Here is a 19,753-nt window from a genome sequence, read left to right as displayed (position 1 = left end):
GTGTATTTTCACTATTCATCTCTGGCAGTGTGATTCAGTGCCTAAGTTTTAAAATAGAACAACACTACTGCACAACAATAAATTATATTGAAATAAATGTAGTATATCTTCATAAATAACTTTTGCACTTTTTCTTTTTATTATTAATCTGTTCTTTCCAATAAGCAAATTAAAAAGAAATACCCTGAAAAACAAAGCCCTGAACACATAGCTGCATAGTCTGGCAAAATAAATGCCCACTCACTTTGGCCATTTCTGAAAATATATTTTTTTCTGCGTTTTGAATTCATGACTTCTCTGTTAGAAAGTGTTTTCTCTTTGGATTTGTGACTTATCAATGCATTGATCTAAATTCTACAGTATTTCTAAGTTGTTTTTCTCTATAACGTCGTCATTATGTAAATTGCATTCCTCATTCTGCTCACTTTGCTCTGAGTTAGTCCATAGTGGTCTTCCTCGTTTTCTCTGAAACGATCTGTTGCATCATTTCTTGTAGTTTGTTTATCTATTCCCCAGTGGGAAGATACTCCCTTCATTTCCAGTTTTTGGCATCCATTAAAAAAGAGCTGCTATAAATATTTTTGTACATATAGATCATTTTCTTCTTTTCTTATTTATTTGGACGATAGACCTAGTAATGGTATAGCTGAGTCAAAGGGTATACACATTTTAGTAACTTTTGTGATATAGTTTCAAATTCCAGAATGGTTGGATCAATTCACAAGTCCAACAGTGCATTTATTTGTGCACCTGTTTTCATTAGTCATCTTTTCTCATATTTGCTGCTCTGGTAGGTATGCAATGGAAACTCAAACTTGCTTTACATTTCCTTAATAGAGGATCAGAGCATTTAAAAAATATGGTCCTCATTGGAAAACTGCTTGCTCTAATCTTTAATTGTTTAACTATTGAAGAATGCCTTTTTAATATTATAAAATTGATTCAGTTTTGCCATAATTTGAATATAAAACCTTACCAGAGAAATATCCTGTAAAGATTTTTCCCAGTTACGTATTTCCCTTCCCAATTTTTTCTACATTAGATTTGTTTGTGCAACAACTTTAATTTTATCTCAAAGCCATTTATTTTATTTTGTACAATGCTCTGTAATGCTAGTTTAGTAATGAACCCTTCTTCCTTGACCCTCTAATTTGCTTATGATATGACCTTTTATATCTAGGTCATGGAAATTATTTTGATGTAGTATGTGAGGTGTTGCTCTAAATCTGGTTTCTCCCAGACTAATGTCCAATTTTCTCAGCAGTTTTTCTTTCCTCCATTAACTGGAGTCCTTGTATTTACTGTGCAAATGCTGCATTTACTACTCTATTTACTTGCTTCTTTATATTGATTTATCTAATTTTTTCTGCTGATCTACTTTTTTTTAAACTAGTACCAAGTCATTTTGATGATTACTACATTGTAGTATACTTTGAGATCTAGAACCAATAGACACTTCCTCTCCTTCCTTCCCACTTTTTTCCATTCTTACCCTTGAGGTGTATGATGACCAGTAAGTAGTCTAGATTGGCTGGAATTCAGAATGCATGATGAAGAAGTAATGTGTATAATAAGTCTAGAAATGTATGTCACAGCCAAGTATGAAATGCTTTACATGCCTGTATGTATAATCCTACTGGACATTCTTGAGGAGAAGAATTACATGGTATGACCTATGCTTTGGGAAAATCAATTTGCAGCTCTGTGGAGGATGCATTAGAAAGGGGAGATACTAAATACAAGGAGACCATTTCAAAGACTATGGTAATAATCCAGAAAGAGGGTTGGAAGGCCTGAACTACAATAGTTGTAGTTTGAGTAGAGAGAAAGGGACAGATGCAAGAGATGTTGAGAAGGTAGAACTGGTAATACTCTTAGCAACTGATTGGCTATGGGGATCAGGGAGTAAATAAAGAATAGAGACTTGAGGATGTCTAGATTATGAACTAGGATGACTAGAATAATGGTGATGTCCTCGACTGAAATAGGAAGGTTATGAGAAGGGATGGATTTAGCAGAGATAATGAATTTCATGTCAAGGACATCATTGGTTTAGGTATAGGAAGATATATGTAAAAGGCAGGCTTCATATCTACAGCAGGCCATGTTGTTATAGTTACATAATTGATTAAAGTATGCAGAAAATATAAGATGCCATTTGTTAACTATATTAAAAAAGTATTTGATTCAGTAGAGCAAAATGCCATCTTAAAGGCTGCTCTCCAATAAGGTGTTTCCCATGCATATGTTAACATCATATAAGACTCAGCTGGGACAGAGCTATGGGGGAAGCCGAGGTTGCCACCAGCGGAAGCGGTAGCGGAGGCGGCCCTGGCTCTGGCGCGGGAGGAGGAGGCAGCAGCGGGGGTGGCGGAGGCGGCCCTGGTTCCGGCCCAGGCCCTGGCGGTAGCGGTGAAAAGGGCCCCGTGGAGTCGGCGCCGGGCCCTCCCAAGGAAGTCATGGTCTGGAGCCCCGATGAACCGGCACTTCCACATGATCTGCATCAGGGACAAGTTCAGTCATAACATAGGGAGGCAGATCTCCTCCAAAGTCATCTGGGACCATTTAAGTACTATGTACGATATGCAAGCATTGCATGAGTCTGAGATTCTTCTATTTCCTAATTCAGAGAAGAACTTCATCCTACCTGAAGAAATTATTCAAGAGGTCAAAGAAAGAAAAGTAATGATTAAAGATGAGGTGAAGGAAGAAATAAAGGAAGAACTGGATCCACACACTGGTACTGAAGATGTTTTTACATCTTCAGGAAATTTGGGGAAAGGAGCTGAGAAGTCCAGTGGCAAAGAGAAAGAAAAGAGCTCATCAGACTCTAGATCTAAAGAGAGTGCAGATAAGAGGAAACGCAACCGGGTCACAGAAAAGGTCTTAAATGCAAACAGCAATCCCTCTAGTCCAAGTGCAGCCAAACGTCGAAGAACATAGGCCGTTGCTAATAACTTAGAGAAGAATAAGAAGGAAACAAAAAATTGATGATGTTTACTTTAGTGGAAAGAATTTTTGACAAGTTTTTATTAAATGACACAAATTGTTCAGGTGGTACATATTGTCATTTTTGCTAATCATTGGGAAAGGAGTGTGAAAAGATTAGCATGAGGGAAGAGGCTGAGGAATGTATCCTATACTTGCTAGAAATATGGTTTGAATACAGAAAAGAGTTTAGCTTACCTTGGTGGCAGTAGGATATTTGTTGAGCATTCTAGCTGATTCTCAGATTTCCCAAGGTAAAATGGTAGCTTTGCAAGGGTGTACTTAAGGAATTTTGTGATGATATACATAATAGAAAGATTATTTTATGTATTCTTTGTGTTTTGAAGTCAAAATTCATTTCTTAGAGATGTACTGACCCTTTAGGTTCTTACCAGTTTTCCTTGATTTGGTATCTGAAGCCAGTTGTAGGATCAAACATATATATATATATATATATATATATATATATATGTATATATATATATATATATATTTTATCATAGTAAAACAAATGCTAGGTGAACTAGGGAGATGATTCAAAGGGGGACCTCTTTCAAATGGACAGATTACCATGTACAATAATGCAAATGTAATAATAATGTATAATAAAATGTAATAATAATGCATTCTTTAATATATAATATTAAAATATAATATTTTAATAAAATGTAATAATAATGTAATAATATGTAATATTAACAAAATGTAATAATAATGCAAAGCATTATTCTCAAATACATAGCTTTGAACTAGGAGCATTAAACGTAAAAGACAGCATTGGCTGCTGTGTCAGAAAAAAAAAAGTTTTAATTTTCTACCCACTGAAGTAAACACAAGATCTTTTCTTGGAGACTTCAGTCAAACCTGTCCACTTAAGGTCAAGTATGGGACTGTAAACATTTTTTCACTGAGTGCATCGTGAGTCAGGGGTCTTGACTGAATTGCTTTCTAGTGCCACAAAATGTGATAGAACTTCTCTTCTTGCCACCAGAGAGACCAAGAATTGGATGTTTTGACTCATTCATGTGTACTGTATATAATTGGTTTGGTATTTCATTTAATTTTTAAGAAAAAATATTTTACTAGTGTTTTATATGGAAATAATATTGCAGAAGCTTAATCTTGTGTTGTATTTTTTCTGAGAAATTTGTTTTAAGGTCATGGCTATTTTGAGATACTTGTTGCTCGGTTTTATATGCGGGAATATTGAACATTTGTAGCAGTTCTTATTCATTATGCAGACGGTTGCAGACAGACCAAATAAATGACAGTTTTGTGGGAGGGAATCTTAGTCTGTTAAACTGGCGTTGTATATGACACAAAATGCTTATTTGAAATATACCCTCGTTTGACTGCTGAATAAAAAGTACTAAAAATCCCCTAAAAAAATATCATATAAGACTCTTTGAAATATGCTACAACAGAGATAACTTGGTTTGAAGACTCTATTAATATGAAGAGAGTCATTAATAGGAGACATATATTTGCCAAGAGTGTCATTGATGATGTCCAGAGGAGATTCCTGGGTATAGGTGACATTGTGCTGATTCTCTTAAGCCTGGAACTTTGAAAACCTTCCTAAATGAGGTCTATTATACCCCAAAAGTATAAGAAGGAAATTAATAGATAGGATGCTTGTTGTCCAAACTATGATATGCCATTGTATAGATGGGCCATAAAGGTGGTCCATCAATATGTGTATCTTGGAGAGACACTGCAGAAGGTAAGGATTCAGAATTGAATAGGAGTAAAGGAAGCTAGATTGCATTTGGAAAACTCAACACTACTTTTAATGATCCTGAGCTTCTCCCCTGAAAGAAAGGCCTACCTTCTTATATCATTTTTTTACTGGAAATGCTAAATGGCTATGACTCATGAACTTCTACAATCTCTGAAGAACTCAATGTTTAAGACAATAAAAAGGCACTTGATTCCTTTCCTTAAAAATAGTGTCAATGCTTTTCTTCTGCCTGGAGGAGTGAGTAGGCTTTACTGAATTGTGAAGGAGACATAGTATAAATTATATCAGAAAGTAGTAATGCCTAGAAGATGAGTTAGTCTGATTGTATACAGACAGCATGAAATGATCATTTGGAAGACTTTGTACTGTACTGGATCCCTGCGACATCAATAAATCTAGAGCCATGATAGACTGTGGAATGATTCCAGGGAGGCCATGGCATGATTCCAAGGGCTGGGTGATCAACCAAGTGGAGGGTGGAAGGATGGTTTACAGCCAGTGGAATGCTGGAAACTGCTTGTATGGGTTCATAAGAGCCAATTGTTAAATTTTCAGTGAGAGAATCTGTACCTCAGAAACTGAGAAACACTACAAATCAGATCTTGATTTGTTGTTTTGTTGATTGTCTGGACTTAAGAAAGTAATGGAGAAAATGTTAATTATGCAAATTAAACTTTAAAGTTTGTCACATATATTTTGCTTTTCAGAGATGCAGTTAATAAACATTTACCCACACACTCCTAGTTGCATCCCACCCTCCACCCAAGAGTCAATTGTGGAGTTTGTCTCTAACACAACCTTTACCTATTCTTCACCCACTACTGTCCAACACTCAGTGCTGCATTCTTCTTTTTGTTGCTGCTGTGCAAGCTTCATTGGTATTGGCACTTCAGGACAGTTGTAACCTGAGACCCTGAACCCCAACAGGAGCAGCTGCACAGATGCCACTGAAAAGATTCTGTGTACTTCCTACCACCCATGTCATTCTCCTTCCCTCTAGCTCAACTCATGACTGTAAAAGACACCCTTCCAAAGTCAGGCTCAATGACAGGAGAGTTAGAGCCCCATCTCCCCATTTTGTTTTGTCTGGGACACTGGATAAACATGTATGGATGTGTTTATTTTTTGTGCATTAATCTCGTGCCTATATTCTATAGTCCAGCCAAACTGACTCTCTCACTATTTCTCATATCTATAGGGAAAAAAATATTCAAACATGAACAGGCAACTAAGATATGATATCATATATTAAATAGAACTAGAAAGTATCTTTTACAATGACTATTACACTGTCATTGGCTGTTTGAATTTTTAGTGGAGGCATCAGGTTGAAGGAAATGTTATTAAATTATATCTTTTTTGGGAAAAAATTAGGTATAAATAAGTGATTGGCACAAAGAGTTAGGATATAATTTCATTACTGATTACAATACTGGATTTATACTGAAAACTTGTTAAAGATAATTTACTTTTTCTTGGTTTTGAATTGTGTGTGGTGAATATCTATTCATAGAGAAACATGATTCCTGCCGAAAAGTTGCTATGTTCCTTAATTGTATGACCTATCATTTAGTTGTTATATTATGTCTTCCATTTTTTTTAGCTAAAAAAAGGCAAGAAATTATCCTACTTGGCCAGCTATATTGATCAAATTAACCAAATAATTAGTTGCTAACAAGTGTTATTTACAAATCTTTCCCATCCCCTAGGACATAAGACTTTTTTTTTTTAAGAAAATAATGAAGCTTGTTTAATAATACAATTCTCACTAAAATATTATTATTCATATTTAGTGAGAGGTTAAAAAGGCTTTTGTATCACTAATAAATAAAATTTAACTATTGTTTATTTCATCTTTATCTCACTGCTTTTTAATTCCTATTTTTGGTGCATATTTTATAAAGACCACAATGTATTAGTATAGTGTAGCACCAACACAATATTTACAGTACCAATGGTGACTATGAATATACTGACGTAATTCTGAATTGCAAAGTATATCAGATTCCATATAGAAGACAGAAGCAAAACATTGATTCAGACATCAGAAAGCTAAATCCCAAAACCAGAAAGCCGAATTCATCATATCAACAAAGAAATCCATACACAATAACACTGAAGAGAGCAATGCCATCTCAAAGCCTTCCCACAAACACTCACAAGCCTAGCTGTCTGCTTCCCTGTATCCTCTCTCCTCCCATTGTCTAACTGCTCTGACTCCCAGTTTACTGCTCCACCCATTCAGCAAACTTGTCCCACCAGAGGCCCCCTGTGATTACATTCAGCCTATTAGGGGGCAGGGAAGATCTTCAAATTACCATTACCATTACATTCAGCTCCAAGATTTTTCATGTCCCTTACATAGGTCAGTAGGACTTTAGGGGCAACTGGTATCAAAAGAACTTAACAATAATATAATAGGGATAACATAAAATAAGCACATAAAACAATATCTTAGGGCAAGGGCTTGAGCACAAGCACCCCATGATTCCCATCTCAAAAGAATGGGACCCAAAATCTTGGGGTAGGGGATGAAATTCTTTTCTTCCAATAGCTACTTCCTGCTGAAATGGGACATAGAGCTGTCCCTGCCCCAAGAGGTCCCATCAGAAGTCAGTTCTTTAGTTAGCATCCAGAGTTTGGTCAACACCAGGTCCAAGGTGACACATCACAGTTGTGGACAGGGTGTGACATCTGGCTTAAACAATCAGTCCTCTGCAGGTGGAGGGTACTAAGCCTGCAGGAAACAAACCTAGCAAACAATTTTAACAGACAAAAAGCCAAAAAGAAACAAGGAGACAATAACCAGAAATAGGGTAGATATAGGGTCAGCCATGCTTCTGGAGTCCATGAACCCAGTATCATAGCCTTATTCATTGTTGTTTACTGTTTTCTAATTTGCAGTTTGGGGGGGGGGCATCATTCTGGTTAGAGATATACTTTCTTTAATCTGAGCTGGGGCCTGGCCAATTTCATATTTTCCCCACAGGTGTGATGAACTTGAATAAATGTTTTAGGAGGATCTGTAGGGGGCAGTTCTTACTTCCCTGCCCAGTCTAATATTAAGCCCCTTTTCTTTGTACATTTTGTATAGTTCATTAGTTGGAAGGGCATCTATTCTTCCAAAATCTACTCCTGCTCTCAGAGCAGTAAACAATTCTTTTCTTGTCCATTCATTCTGACTTTGAATATGCTGATTATTTACTCTTCTCTCTTCAGGAAATTTATCTTTTCCCCATTCTCCTAAGTCACTCAACTGTGAAATCTTCTCCAGCACCTCTGAAAGAGGATACCCTATCTCCCCAATTAGTAGAATCAGAATTAGGTGTTTATAAGTAGGAGGAGCCATCTTCACTATGATATTTCTTTGAGAAACTGCTAAGGGGATATCATGATACACATTTGCATCTGACCATGATAGCTGTCTTCATTATCTCCTCCTTTAACTTTCTCATACAGTCCCAAAGCAAGGATTAGGGTCTCTCACCACTAGGCGATATAGAATCAGTGGGATACATTTTATTGCATCCATCAGCAGCTAAAGCTAACAGATTGATAGTATTGTTACCTCCTACCTTATGATGATCTCTAAAAACTTGCTGTACAAAAGGATTCTGACTAATACCTATCCATTCTAAACAATCTATGCTATCTACCGTTACTCCTCTGGCCCTTTCATCACTGATTCTCACCATCTAAGATACTAATGATTCTCCCATCCTTTGGGTGAATCCACTTAACTTATCAGTAACCTCCTGCTTTGTGAAATCTTCAATTATTTCACTGAACTCTGGCCTTCGCTAGTTCTCCTGCTTTCTTCTTAGTATGGGGTGAACTTCTGCCTGAGAAGCCTCATCTAACATTGTTTCATTTTCCTCTCACACATTCTTCTGGCAGTCATCACTGTGGCAATGAGATTCAGCTTGTGCAAAGGCTGTGTGCACATTCCTTTTTGCTAGTTTTTCACTTCTTTTTGAGAGCTAAACACACACAGCAGCTTTCTCTTTTACTACCCAAGACCTCTTAGCCTGCTCTTCTAAAGGAGAGCCTGAACACTATAACACAGAAAATTTCTCAGGCAAATAAGCTAAGTCCCTTTCCATCTAAGCTTTCTCTTCCAGCAGCTTGTCTCTGCTTTACATATAATACAGTAACCTGTTAGAAAAACCCAGCCTCTTCTACACACTCCTTCCAGTTCTTTCCCTGGTTTTATTGGTGTTTCCTGCAAACATCTTTCTAAATCTCTAGGTTCTTACTTCTGTAGCCTCAGTTCCCAGTTTTCGCAGAGCCCTGGACTTTTAGCCCATTCTCTTGCTAGGGAGGAATAAGGTAAATCCTCCCATCCTGGGATATTCATTTCTTCTTCTAAAGCCCTTCTGCCTCCAAGTAGAGGTCTGATATTTTGCAATCCCATCCACATCACCAAATGTAGCCCCAATGCAATACTCAGAGTACCAACAGCAACTATTAATATTCCAGAGTAATTCTGAATCACAAAATATAACAGACAGAAGCAAAACATTTATTCAGACAACAGAAAGCCAAATTCATCATAGCAACAAAGAAATCTATATACAATAACATTGCAGAGAACAACACTATCCCAAAGTCTTCCCACAGACATTTCCAAGCCTAGCTGTCTTCTTGCCTCCATCCTCTCTCCTCCCTCCATCTAACTGCTCTCACTCCCAGCTTCCTACTCCACCCATTCAGCAAACTCCCATCAGAGGCTCTACGTGATTATTAGTCCTGTTAGGGGGCAGGGAGGGTCTTCAAATTCCCATTACTATTACATATAGTAGCACATTCTGTAATCTATAAATTAGTATATGTTACAATTTTAAGCTATTAAAACTTAAACTTTTGTGTCACCCTGTATTAGGATACACGTTCAAATTTTGTTTCACTGATAGGAGGGGTATTATAAAAAAAATTTTAGAGATCACTGATTCAGCAGAAAGCCCCTAGAATGTTGGGTGGATCTCTATGAAAGATTTTTGGGAGATTAGAGACAATAATCTTTATGTTCCACATTCATATTCTACAAATTTAGTACCACCTCCACACAGTGCTCAGACAACAGTAAGATTTAGTGGGAGTAATTTGTTAATAGTTTAAATTATTTTAATTCATTATAATGGGTTATTGGGTTTTTTTTTTTTAGCCAACTACTCCATGATAGAATGGAAAAGTATTTTAAAGACTAAGAATATAGGAAAGAATCTATGGTTTTGTTAGGTTAGGGAATTTCTAATGGGGGATCACTCTCTAGTAAAGCAGAACATAAATTTTAAAGTACATATAAGATTTTATAAATACATGATAGGGAACTACCTGCAGAAAAGAGAAGTTAAGGCCACATGGCTGAAATATCAGAGGTGGAATTTAAATCCACCTTTCCTAATCCAAACTTCACACTCTATATTATGCTATGCTGTTTTCCATGTAATATGTGGTACAGTCTACTTAAAATTTCTTGATTAAGTCCTCTATTGTGGCATTGCTTGCCCAAAAAAACAATTGGGTAAAAGTCTACATTCTACTGCATTATCAAAAATAATGCAAATAATATTTTGTATCTCATATACTTTTACAATCTACTTCATATTTTTTTTGTATAAAATTGGTTCCCTACTAGATTGTGAACTCCTTGAGGTCAAGGCCTGTGTTATTCTCTTTTCCTGGCATCTAGTATGGTGCTTTTCACTGGAATTGATGATTAAGCAATATTTATGAATACTCTTTTTGCTAATAGGATTTTCCTTCCTTTTTTATTTTCCTACCCCTCTTCAGTTTTGAAATGGTCTCCATAATTTACCCAAACCCTTCACTTTTTCCCTCCTACTTTGAGAGAGAAACCATTGCTAATAATGGAAGTTCCTCAGGAACTTTGTCATTATTAATCACTTTCATAGCTAAAAGCAAAGATGTTCTTTAGTCATCTTTCAAATACACCCAAATGTACTTTGGTCTCACTAGAGCAGAAAGAGATTAAATTAAGATAAAATAGCCAGTAATTACCTGCTGGCTTCAGGAGAGAGAGCAAAATAACAGCTTTTCTGGTTTGCTTGCTTGCTGACCTCACTCACTCTCTTCTTCTTTCCTTCTTATACCCATCTCCCAAGAATCCAGACTTTTTTTTTTTTTTACAAAGCAAGACCAGGGAAATTGAGTAACTACTACTGGTCTGTCCCGGGAATAAGGCACCTTCAGCATAATTGGAAAATACTAGAGCTATGTGTAGAAGAAATGCATGCTAGAAAATACAGCAAAATTGCTATTTCAAAATGTTCTATGTACTGTATATAAATGGACTGCATGTTTAAACATTTTATATTTCTTATGAATAAGAATAATTTTGTGAGAAATAATATTTAAACATGGAGCATAATTTTGTTGTGGTTAAATGCTTTCAGTGGTGTCTGATTTTTCACGTGACCCCATTCAAGATTTTCTTGGCAAAGATACTGGAGTGATTTGCCATTCCTTCTCCAGCTCATTTTTTAGATGATGAAACTGAGGGAAACAGGGTTAAGTGACTTGACCAGAGTCACACAGCTAGTAACTATCTGAGGCAAGATTTGAATTCATGAAGATGAGTCTTCCTGACTTGAGGTCTGGTGCTCTATCCACTTTAACACCTAACTGCCCAGTGAAATATAATAAATTGTAGCAATTCAAAGATCCTTCATTTTAAACTTTCATACCAAGTTTATGAGAAATTTTTATCATTGAGACAAAATTTATTATGGTAAAGTTCTTTCTTGAATTTTTATTTGTAGGAGATAATTCCTCACATGGCTAAGGAATATGGATTCCAGTATGAACTAGTCCAATATAGATGGCCCCGTTGGCTCCATCGACAAACTGAAAAGCAAAGAATCATTTGGGGTTACAAGATTCTTTTCCTTGATGTTCTTTTTCCACTGGTTGTGGATAAAATTATTTTTGTTGATGCTGATCAGGTAAGAAATGAAGTTAACAAATGGGTTGGGAATCACTGAAGATTTTGGAGAAAAAAATTATCTAAATAAGGATCTGAGTTTATGTTTCATGTTATTGCTTACCATCCTTTTATAGTCATTCTGTCTTTGTTTATTATTTCTGTCCAGTAGCACTATTGCTATATGACAAAAATAGTCAACAGGATATCACCACAGCTAGTTCTTTATTTATGAAACTAGTGCATGATCATCATGCTATCCCCAACTCCAGCAAAAGCTTAATGTTTTAAAATCTGCTAACTTCTGTCTTGATTTCTTCCCTTAAAAATAGTGGCAATGCTTTTCTTCTGCCTGTAAATATATTATTATATTATATTATATTATATTATATTATATTATATTATATTATATTATATTATATTATATTATATTATATTATATTATATTATTATGGTATGGCATATTATATTATGGTATGGTATATTACATTATATATTATATTTATTGTTATGTTACATTATATTTTTATATTTATTATATAGTATACTATATTTACATTATTACATTATATAGTATACTATATATACAAAGCACACTGAAACCTTTATATCAAAGGTATTATGTAAACTGAAGAATTATGTTATAATTAGTTACACAAAATGAGAGTATGAAAATTTATTTTAAATTTTTCTTTTTCCGTGAATATTTTATTTATTTAATTACTTTGCAATTTGTAAAAAATTTTGACATCCATTTTTTTGAAAAATTGAATTCCAAATTATCTCTGTCCCTCTCCTACCCCTCCTTGAAAAGGCAAGCACTTGATATAGATTATAAATGTGAAGTCATGCAAAACTTATTTCCATATTCAGAATGATGTAAAAGAAAACATACAAAAAACAAACAAACAACAAGAAAAAATAAAGAAACTTAGAAAAGTATGCTTCAGTCTGCATTCAGACTCTATCAGTTCTTTTTCTGGAGGTCAATATAATTTTTCATCATTAAGTCCTTCAGAATTGTTTTGGATCATTGTATAATTAGAATAGTTGTCATTCACAGTTGATCATTATGTAATATTGCTGCTACTGTGTATGATGTTCTCCCAGTCCTGCTCACTTCACTTTGTATCATTTCATATAAGTTTTCCAGGTTTTTTTTAAAGCATCCTGCTTGTCATTTCTTATAGCGCAATAGTATTCCATCACAATCATATACCACAACTTCTTCAGCCATTTCTCAATTGGTGGACATTCTCTCAGTTTCAAATTCTTTTTAGCCACAAAAAGCTACTACAAAAATTTTTGTATATATAGGTCCTCTCCCTTTTTCTTTGATCTCTTTGATCTATAGATCTAGTAGTAGTAGTTAGTATTGCTGGGTCAAAGGGTATGCACAGTTTTATAGCCCTATGAGCACAGTTCCACATCATTCTCCAGAATAGTTGGACTCCACCAACAATGCCTTAGTGTCCCAATTTTTCCATATCCTCTCCAACATTTGTCATTAGCTGATCTGATAGGTATGGGGTAGTACCTCAGAGTTGTTTTAATTTGCATCTCTTCACTCAGTAATTATTCTAGAATATTTCTTTCATATGACTATTAGATAGATTTCATTTATTTACCTGAAAACTTCCTATGCATATCCTTTGACCATTTATTAGTTGGGGAATGACTCATTCTTAACAGTTTGACCCAGTTCTCCATATATTTGAGAAATGGGGCCTTTATCAGGGAAAGTTGGTGCAAAAAAATTTTCCCAACTTTCTGATTTCTTTCTAATCTTGGCTGTATTGGTTTTGTTTCTGCAAAATCTTTTTAATTTAATGTAATCAGAATTATCCATTTTCCATCCCATAATGCTCTCTATCTCATATTTGGTTATCAATTCTTCTATGCTCCCCTAATTTGATTGTGATAACACCCTTTACATCTAAATCATGTTCCCATTTTGACCTTATCTTGTTATATGGTATGAGATGTTGGTCTATTTCTAGTTTCTGGCAAACTGTTTTCCAGTTTTCCCAGAAGTTTTTGTCAAATAATGAGTTCTTGTCCCAAAAACTTGGATCTTTGCATTTATTAAGCAATAGGTTAGGTTGCTATTATTCAGTCATTTCTTTCTGTGACGCCATTTGGGGTTTTCTTGGCAAAGACACTGGAGTGGTTTGCTGTTTCCTTCTCCAGCTCATTTTACAGATGAGGAAACTGGGTCAAATAGGGTTAAGTGACTTGCCCAGGGTCACAGAGCTAGTAAGTGTCTCAGGCCAGATTTTAACTCAGGAAGATGAGCCTTTCTGACTCCAGGCCTGGCACTCTATCCACTGCTTTACCTAACTTCCTTAAACACTAGATTACTATGGTCATTGACTGCTGTGTATTATATACCTAATCTATTCCACTCATCTACCACTCTATTTCTTAACTAGTACCAGATTGTTTTAGTGATTACCACTCTGTAATATAATTTAAGATCTGGTACTAGTAGGCCACCTTCCTTCATATTTTTTTTTCCATCAATTCCCTTGATATTCTTGACCTTTTTGTTCTTCCAGATAAGTTTTGGTTTTAGTTTTTCTAGCTTTATAAAATAATTTTTGGTAGTTTAATTGCTATGGAACTAAATAGGTAAATTTATTTAGGTAGAATTATCATTTTTATTATATTGGCTAATGCTAGCCATGAACATTTATTTAATATTTCTCCAATTGTTTAGTTATTTATTTGTGTTAAAAGTGTTCTGTGATTGTGTTCCTGGGTTTGTCTTGGTGGGTAGTCTCCCAAGTATTTTTATTGTCTACAGTTATTTTAAATGGAATTTCTCTTTTTATCTCTTCCTGCTGGACTTTATTGTTAATATATAGACATGCTGATGATTTTGTGGGTTTATTTTACATACTACAACTTTGCTGAAGCTGTTAATTATTTCAAATAATTTTTTAGTTGATCCTCTAGCATTCTCTAAGTATGCCACATATCATCTGCAAATAATGATAGTTTTATTTCCTCATTGACTCTTCTTATTCCTCCTATTTCTTTTTTTTGTTTTAGTAGTATAACTAGCATTTCTAGTACAATATTGAGTAATAGTGTTGATAATGGACATCTTTGCTTCACCCTTGATCTTACTGGGAAGATTTCTACCTTATCCTCATTTCAAATAATGTTTGCTGACGGTTTTAGATCCATACTACTTATCACTTTTTTTTAAAAGCTCCATTGATTCCTATGCTTTCTAGTGTTTTTAATAGGAATGAATGTTGTGTTTTTCCAAAAGCTTTTTATGTATCTTTTGAGATAATCATATGATTTCTGTTGTTTTTGTTACTGATATTGTCAATCAGGCTGATGGTTTTCCTATTATTGAACCAGCCCAGAATTCCAGGTATATATCCTACCTGTATGGTGTATGATCTTTGTAATATATTGCTATAATCTTCATGCTAGCTTTTTATTTAAAATTTTTATACCAATGTTCATTAGGGAAATTGGTCTGTAGTTTTCTTTCTGTTTTTGCTCTTTTTGATCTAACAAAATTCTTTAGGAAGAACAAAAGGTGAAGAATATCAAAGGTATTAATGAAAAAATATAAAGGAAGGAGATTTAACAGTACCAGACTTTACCAGAACCAATTATATTATAAGGTGGTAATTATCAAAATTATCTGGTATTGGCTAAGAAACGAAAGGGCAGATCAGTAGAACAGAGTAGACATATAATTACACAGTAGTAAATGATTATAATAATCTTGTGTTTGACAAATGTAAAGATTTAAGCTTTTGGGATAAGAATTCAATATTTGGTTAAAAAAAAGGTGGGGGGAGATGGAAAAGCTGGAAAGCAGCCTGGCAGAAATTGGGTATTAACTAATATCTTACATGATTTACCAAGATAAGGTCAAAGTAGACACATGACCAACCTATAAAGGGAGATACCATAAGTAAATTAGAACAACATGGAAAATATTACATATCAAATTTATGGATAAGAGAAGAATTTGTGGATAAATAAGAGATAGAAAGAATTATGAGATATAAAATGAATAATTTTAATTATATTAAATTTAAAAGGGTTTGTCCAAAGAAAACCAATGTAGCCAAGATTAAAAGGAAAGCAGAAAATTGGGGAAAATTTTTATAGAAAGTTTCTCAGGTAAAGGTCTCATATCTCAAATCTCACACTATCAAATTTATAAGAATTTGAATAATCCTCCAAGTAATAAATGGTCAAAGGATATGAATAATTTTTCCATGAAGAAATCAAATCGATATATAGTCATATGAAAAAATGCTGTACATCATTATTGATTAGAGAAATGAGAATTAAAGCAACTTTGAGATATCATCTTATACCTATCAGATTGGCTAAAATGATAGAAGGAGAAAGCAAGAAGTGTTGGAGGGGATGTCTAACAGTTGGGACCCTAATACACTATTGGTGGAACTGTGAATTGATCCAACCATTTTGGAGAGCATTCTGAAATTATCTTCTTTATTATATGCCCTTTGACACAGCAAAAACACTATTAAGTCTGTTTCCCAATGATCAAGGAAAAAGTAAAGGAACCTTTATCTTCTAAAATTTTATAATAGCTCTCTTTGTGGGAGCAAAGAACTGGAAATTGAGGGGATGTTCATCAACTGGGTAGTCACTAAACAAGTTATGACTGTGATTGTGATGGAATACTATTATGCTGTTAGAAATGAGGAGCAGTCTGTCATTAGGAAAGCATGGAAACACTTAGATGAAAGAGTAAAGAGTGAAATGAGCAACATTATATTGTATACAGCAACAGCAATATTGTTCAAAGAATAACAATGAACAACTAAGCTATTCTGAGTTATTATAAATATTCAAATTATCTACAAAGGACCTATGAAGGAAGATGCTATCTACATCCATAGGAAGAACTGATAAATAGAAGTAGGCATAGTATGGTTTTACACACACACACACACACACACACACACCCCTCTCTTTTTCTCTAATTTGTATCAAATGGTGGCCTTCTCTAGTGCTAGATAAAGAGAGAGGAAAGGACACAGTTTGGAACTTAAAATGTAACAAAAAGTTAAAGTAATTTTTTTAAACCAGTAGAAAGAACAATTGAGAATTCATTTGTCATAGGAGCAATGGTTAGAAATTGTGAAGGAGTAGATTTAATTTTAATGTGAGGAAAAATTTCCTTACAATTTGAGGTACCAGAAGGAACTGGGATATCTCAAGTATTGGATTCCCTGTCATGAGAGACCAAATGACTACTTAAGAGGGATGCTATAGAAAGGATTCTTTTTCGAGCATGGATTAGATTAAATGGCCTCTGAGGTCCCTTCCATTTCTGATCTCTTGAGATAGTTTAACTGACTCAGATTGTATGTTGGAGATGTTTGTCAAAACTGAAGTTACATGATATTGTAAAGAAAGTTTAGTTCTTTCATTTTTTTTTTTAAGCAATTGGGGTTAAGTAACTTGCTCAAGGTCATACTGCCAGTTATTTCTGGGTGCGGTGCTAACTATCTAAGCCTGGATTCGATCCCCAGGTCATCCTGACACTGGGGCCGGTGCTTTTACTCGCTGACCCACCTGGCCGCCCCTAGTTCTTTCATTTGCAAAGGTCAGAAGATGATTTACAATACAGATTTACAGAGTCAGTTTTTTATTACAATCTTCAACAGATTTTTTAAAAAATATTTTTCATTTTTTTAGATTGTGAGAACAGACCTAAAAGAGCTTAGAGACTTTGATCTTGGTGGAGCACCGTATGGTTACACACCATTTTGTGATAGTAGAACTGAAATGGATGGATACCGCTTCTGGAAATCAGGATATTGGGCTTCCCATCTAGTAAAAAGAAAATACCATATCAGGTAAGATAAGTTATAGCTTTTTTTAACTTTCATTAGTATATAATTTATTCAGATGGTGACTTTTCTGTTGACTGGGAAATTTATGGGGAAAAATATACCCTTACATCATTAACAAATTCTCACTATGCTATATTGAATAAATGTTAGAGTAAACATGAGGACACTTGAATTTCCAATCTCTGGTCTCAGTGACACTGATGCCTTAAATCTTAGTTCCTCCATTTGCAAGAACAGAACTTCATTGGAATTTTTGGTTAATTGTAGTTTCTATGATACGATCTTAGATTTAGAGCTGAGAGGGACTTTAGAAGTTATCAAGTACACACACACACACACACACACACACAGAGTTGAAAAAATTAAGGCTAAGAGAAGTTTAAATGACTTACCCAAGGTCACCTAGCAAATAAGTATCTCAGATGAGATTTGAACTCATGTCTTCTTGACCCAACATTTAGTGCTCTATGGACAGTAGAGAAAATTCAAACCAGTTGAATTCAAAGGAAAGTTAAGAAAAGACTATGAGATTCTAGAACCTCTAGGCCCAAGCAAACTCCATATTTATGAATAATAACAATATAGACTAAGGAATATTTCTTTTTCAGTGCCTTGTATGTTGTGGATCTCAAGAAATTCAGAAAAATTGCAGCTGGAGATAGACTTAGAGGTCAGTACCAGGCTCTTAGTCAGGATCCAAACAGTCTGTCCAACCTAGATCAGGTAAGTATTGGTTTAATAAATTATATCCAGATTTGGTTACATCATATGGCAGTTATAATTTGATTGATATATTCTGAGCAAAACATCATATCATTTCAAGAACATGTTCAAAATTTTTTTCCTGAAAAATAAATGCAACATGATATAATGAATACAGAGATATCCTTGGACTCAGGAAGACCAAGGTTCAAACCCCACATCTGACACATACTGTTTCTGTGACCCTGGGGAAGTCACTTGATATCTCTGTGTCCCAGTAAACTCTAAGATGATAAATGACAGAGGAAATACTAGTCTGAATTGGTAGAAGGAATTTTCATCACTAGAAGTATCATGTGAAATGTGAAGTCTAGTAAAAAGACAAATCCAAAAATAAAAAATGGAAAATAACTACAATTATACCTAGGACTTAAGTCTTAATTTGTTTTCAAAGTTAACTAATTGGGACTAGAAAGAGGGAATATTATAGTGAGGAGTGTCCCCTACCAAGGATGCCAATCCCTCCTTTAATCTGACACATTATCTTCAACTTTGATCATGATAATTGGACTTAAAAAAAAAACTGGATCGGCCAGGTAGCACATCGAGTAAGAGCATTGGCTCCAGTGTCGGGATGACCTGGATATCGAATCCTGGGCTCTGACACTTAGCATCCACCCAGAAACACCTGGCCGTGTAATCTTGAGCAAGTTACTTAACCCCGATTGCTTTAAAAAAAAAAAACAACTTTGCAGCTATTTCAGTTTCTTGTGTCCTGTGATTTTTTAAATTTACTTTTGTCTTATAAATGTACTTCAGGAATTAAATCTATTTAATAAATCACTGATCTGGCTAAATAAAGTATTTTACATAAAAAAAATCTTTTTTTTGACATATTCTGTGAAAAACCAGTGCTAAACTTATAAAAGTAGTTTTAATATTCACATACAGTCTAGCACTTTTTGTTCCATGTTATGATAGGATACAATAATGAAATTGCTTCCTCTTTTCCTGACATTCATATTATTAAAATTTTAAGGAATATATTCCTCTCATAGAGTTATATTTTTCCATACTAGAAGAAAAACATTTTTCTCAAATTCTCGTTATACAACTTAAATGTAGCAAAGACAAGTGTACCAATTTGTCTTCAAATGTAAAATTAAGCTTGCTGAAACTGATGGATTTCTTTGTGCCACTGCTTTATGAAACAACTAAATATCCTAATTTTTTTAAAGAAAATTTAAGAAGATGAACACATTGATCAACAAATTTTTAATGTGGATTAAATAGATTTGGCTATTAAAAGATGACTTCCAGAATTTAGATTTCTTTTTTTAAAAAAATTTAAAGAAAAAAGAAAAGAAATAATTCAACCTGGATTTAAAGTGTATAAAGATTGCTCTAATTTTTTTATTGGAAGGTAATGGTGAAGGTTATTTTAAATTAAAACCAATGCTTATTTATTAGTTTCAAAATCTTCAAGCTCTGAGAGGGTTTGCAACTATAATC

General features: G+C 34.5%; 1 protein-coding gene and 1 pseudogene across 2 annotated transcripts in view; both read left to right on the top strand.

Annotated features, from left to right (window-relative positions):
* UGGT2 (UDP-glucose glycoprotein glucosyltransferase 2) overlaps window positions 1–19,753 on the top strand; it is a 233,044-nt gene that overhangs the window by 174,474 nt on the left and 38,817 nt on the right. For both annotated transcript variants that reach the window (XM_069067351.1, XM_069067350.1), the window contains 3 exons: window positions 11,512–11,694; window positions 17,382–17,542; window positions 18,148–18,262. In XM_069067351.1, the coding sequence (XP_068923452.1) occupies window positions 11,512–11,694; window positions 17,382–17,542; window positions 18,148–18,262 (459 nt within the window). The remainder of the gene's footprint in view (window positions 1–11,511; window positions 11,695–17,381; window positions 17,543–18,147; window positions 18,263–19,753) is intronic.
* Window positions 2,271–3,092, top strand: LOC138145663 (MRG/MORF4L-binding protein pseudogene; annotated as a pseudogene).

This window comes from Petaurus breviceps, unplaced genomic scaffold (genome assembly GCF_028583685.1).
Source record: "Petaurus breviceps papuanus isolate PSGF00001 unplaced genomic scaffold, PetGlider_PUasm1.0 90743, whole genome shotgun sequence".
Lineage (NCBI taxonomy): Eukaryota > Metazoa > Chordata > Mammalia > Diprotodontia > Petauridae > Petaurus > Petaurus breviceps.
Note: the sequence above shows the minus strand (reverse complement) of the source record. Positions and strands in the feature narration are given on the sequence as shown.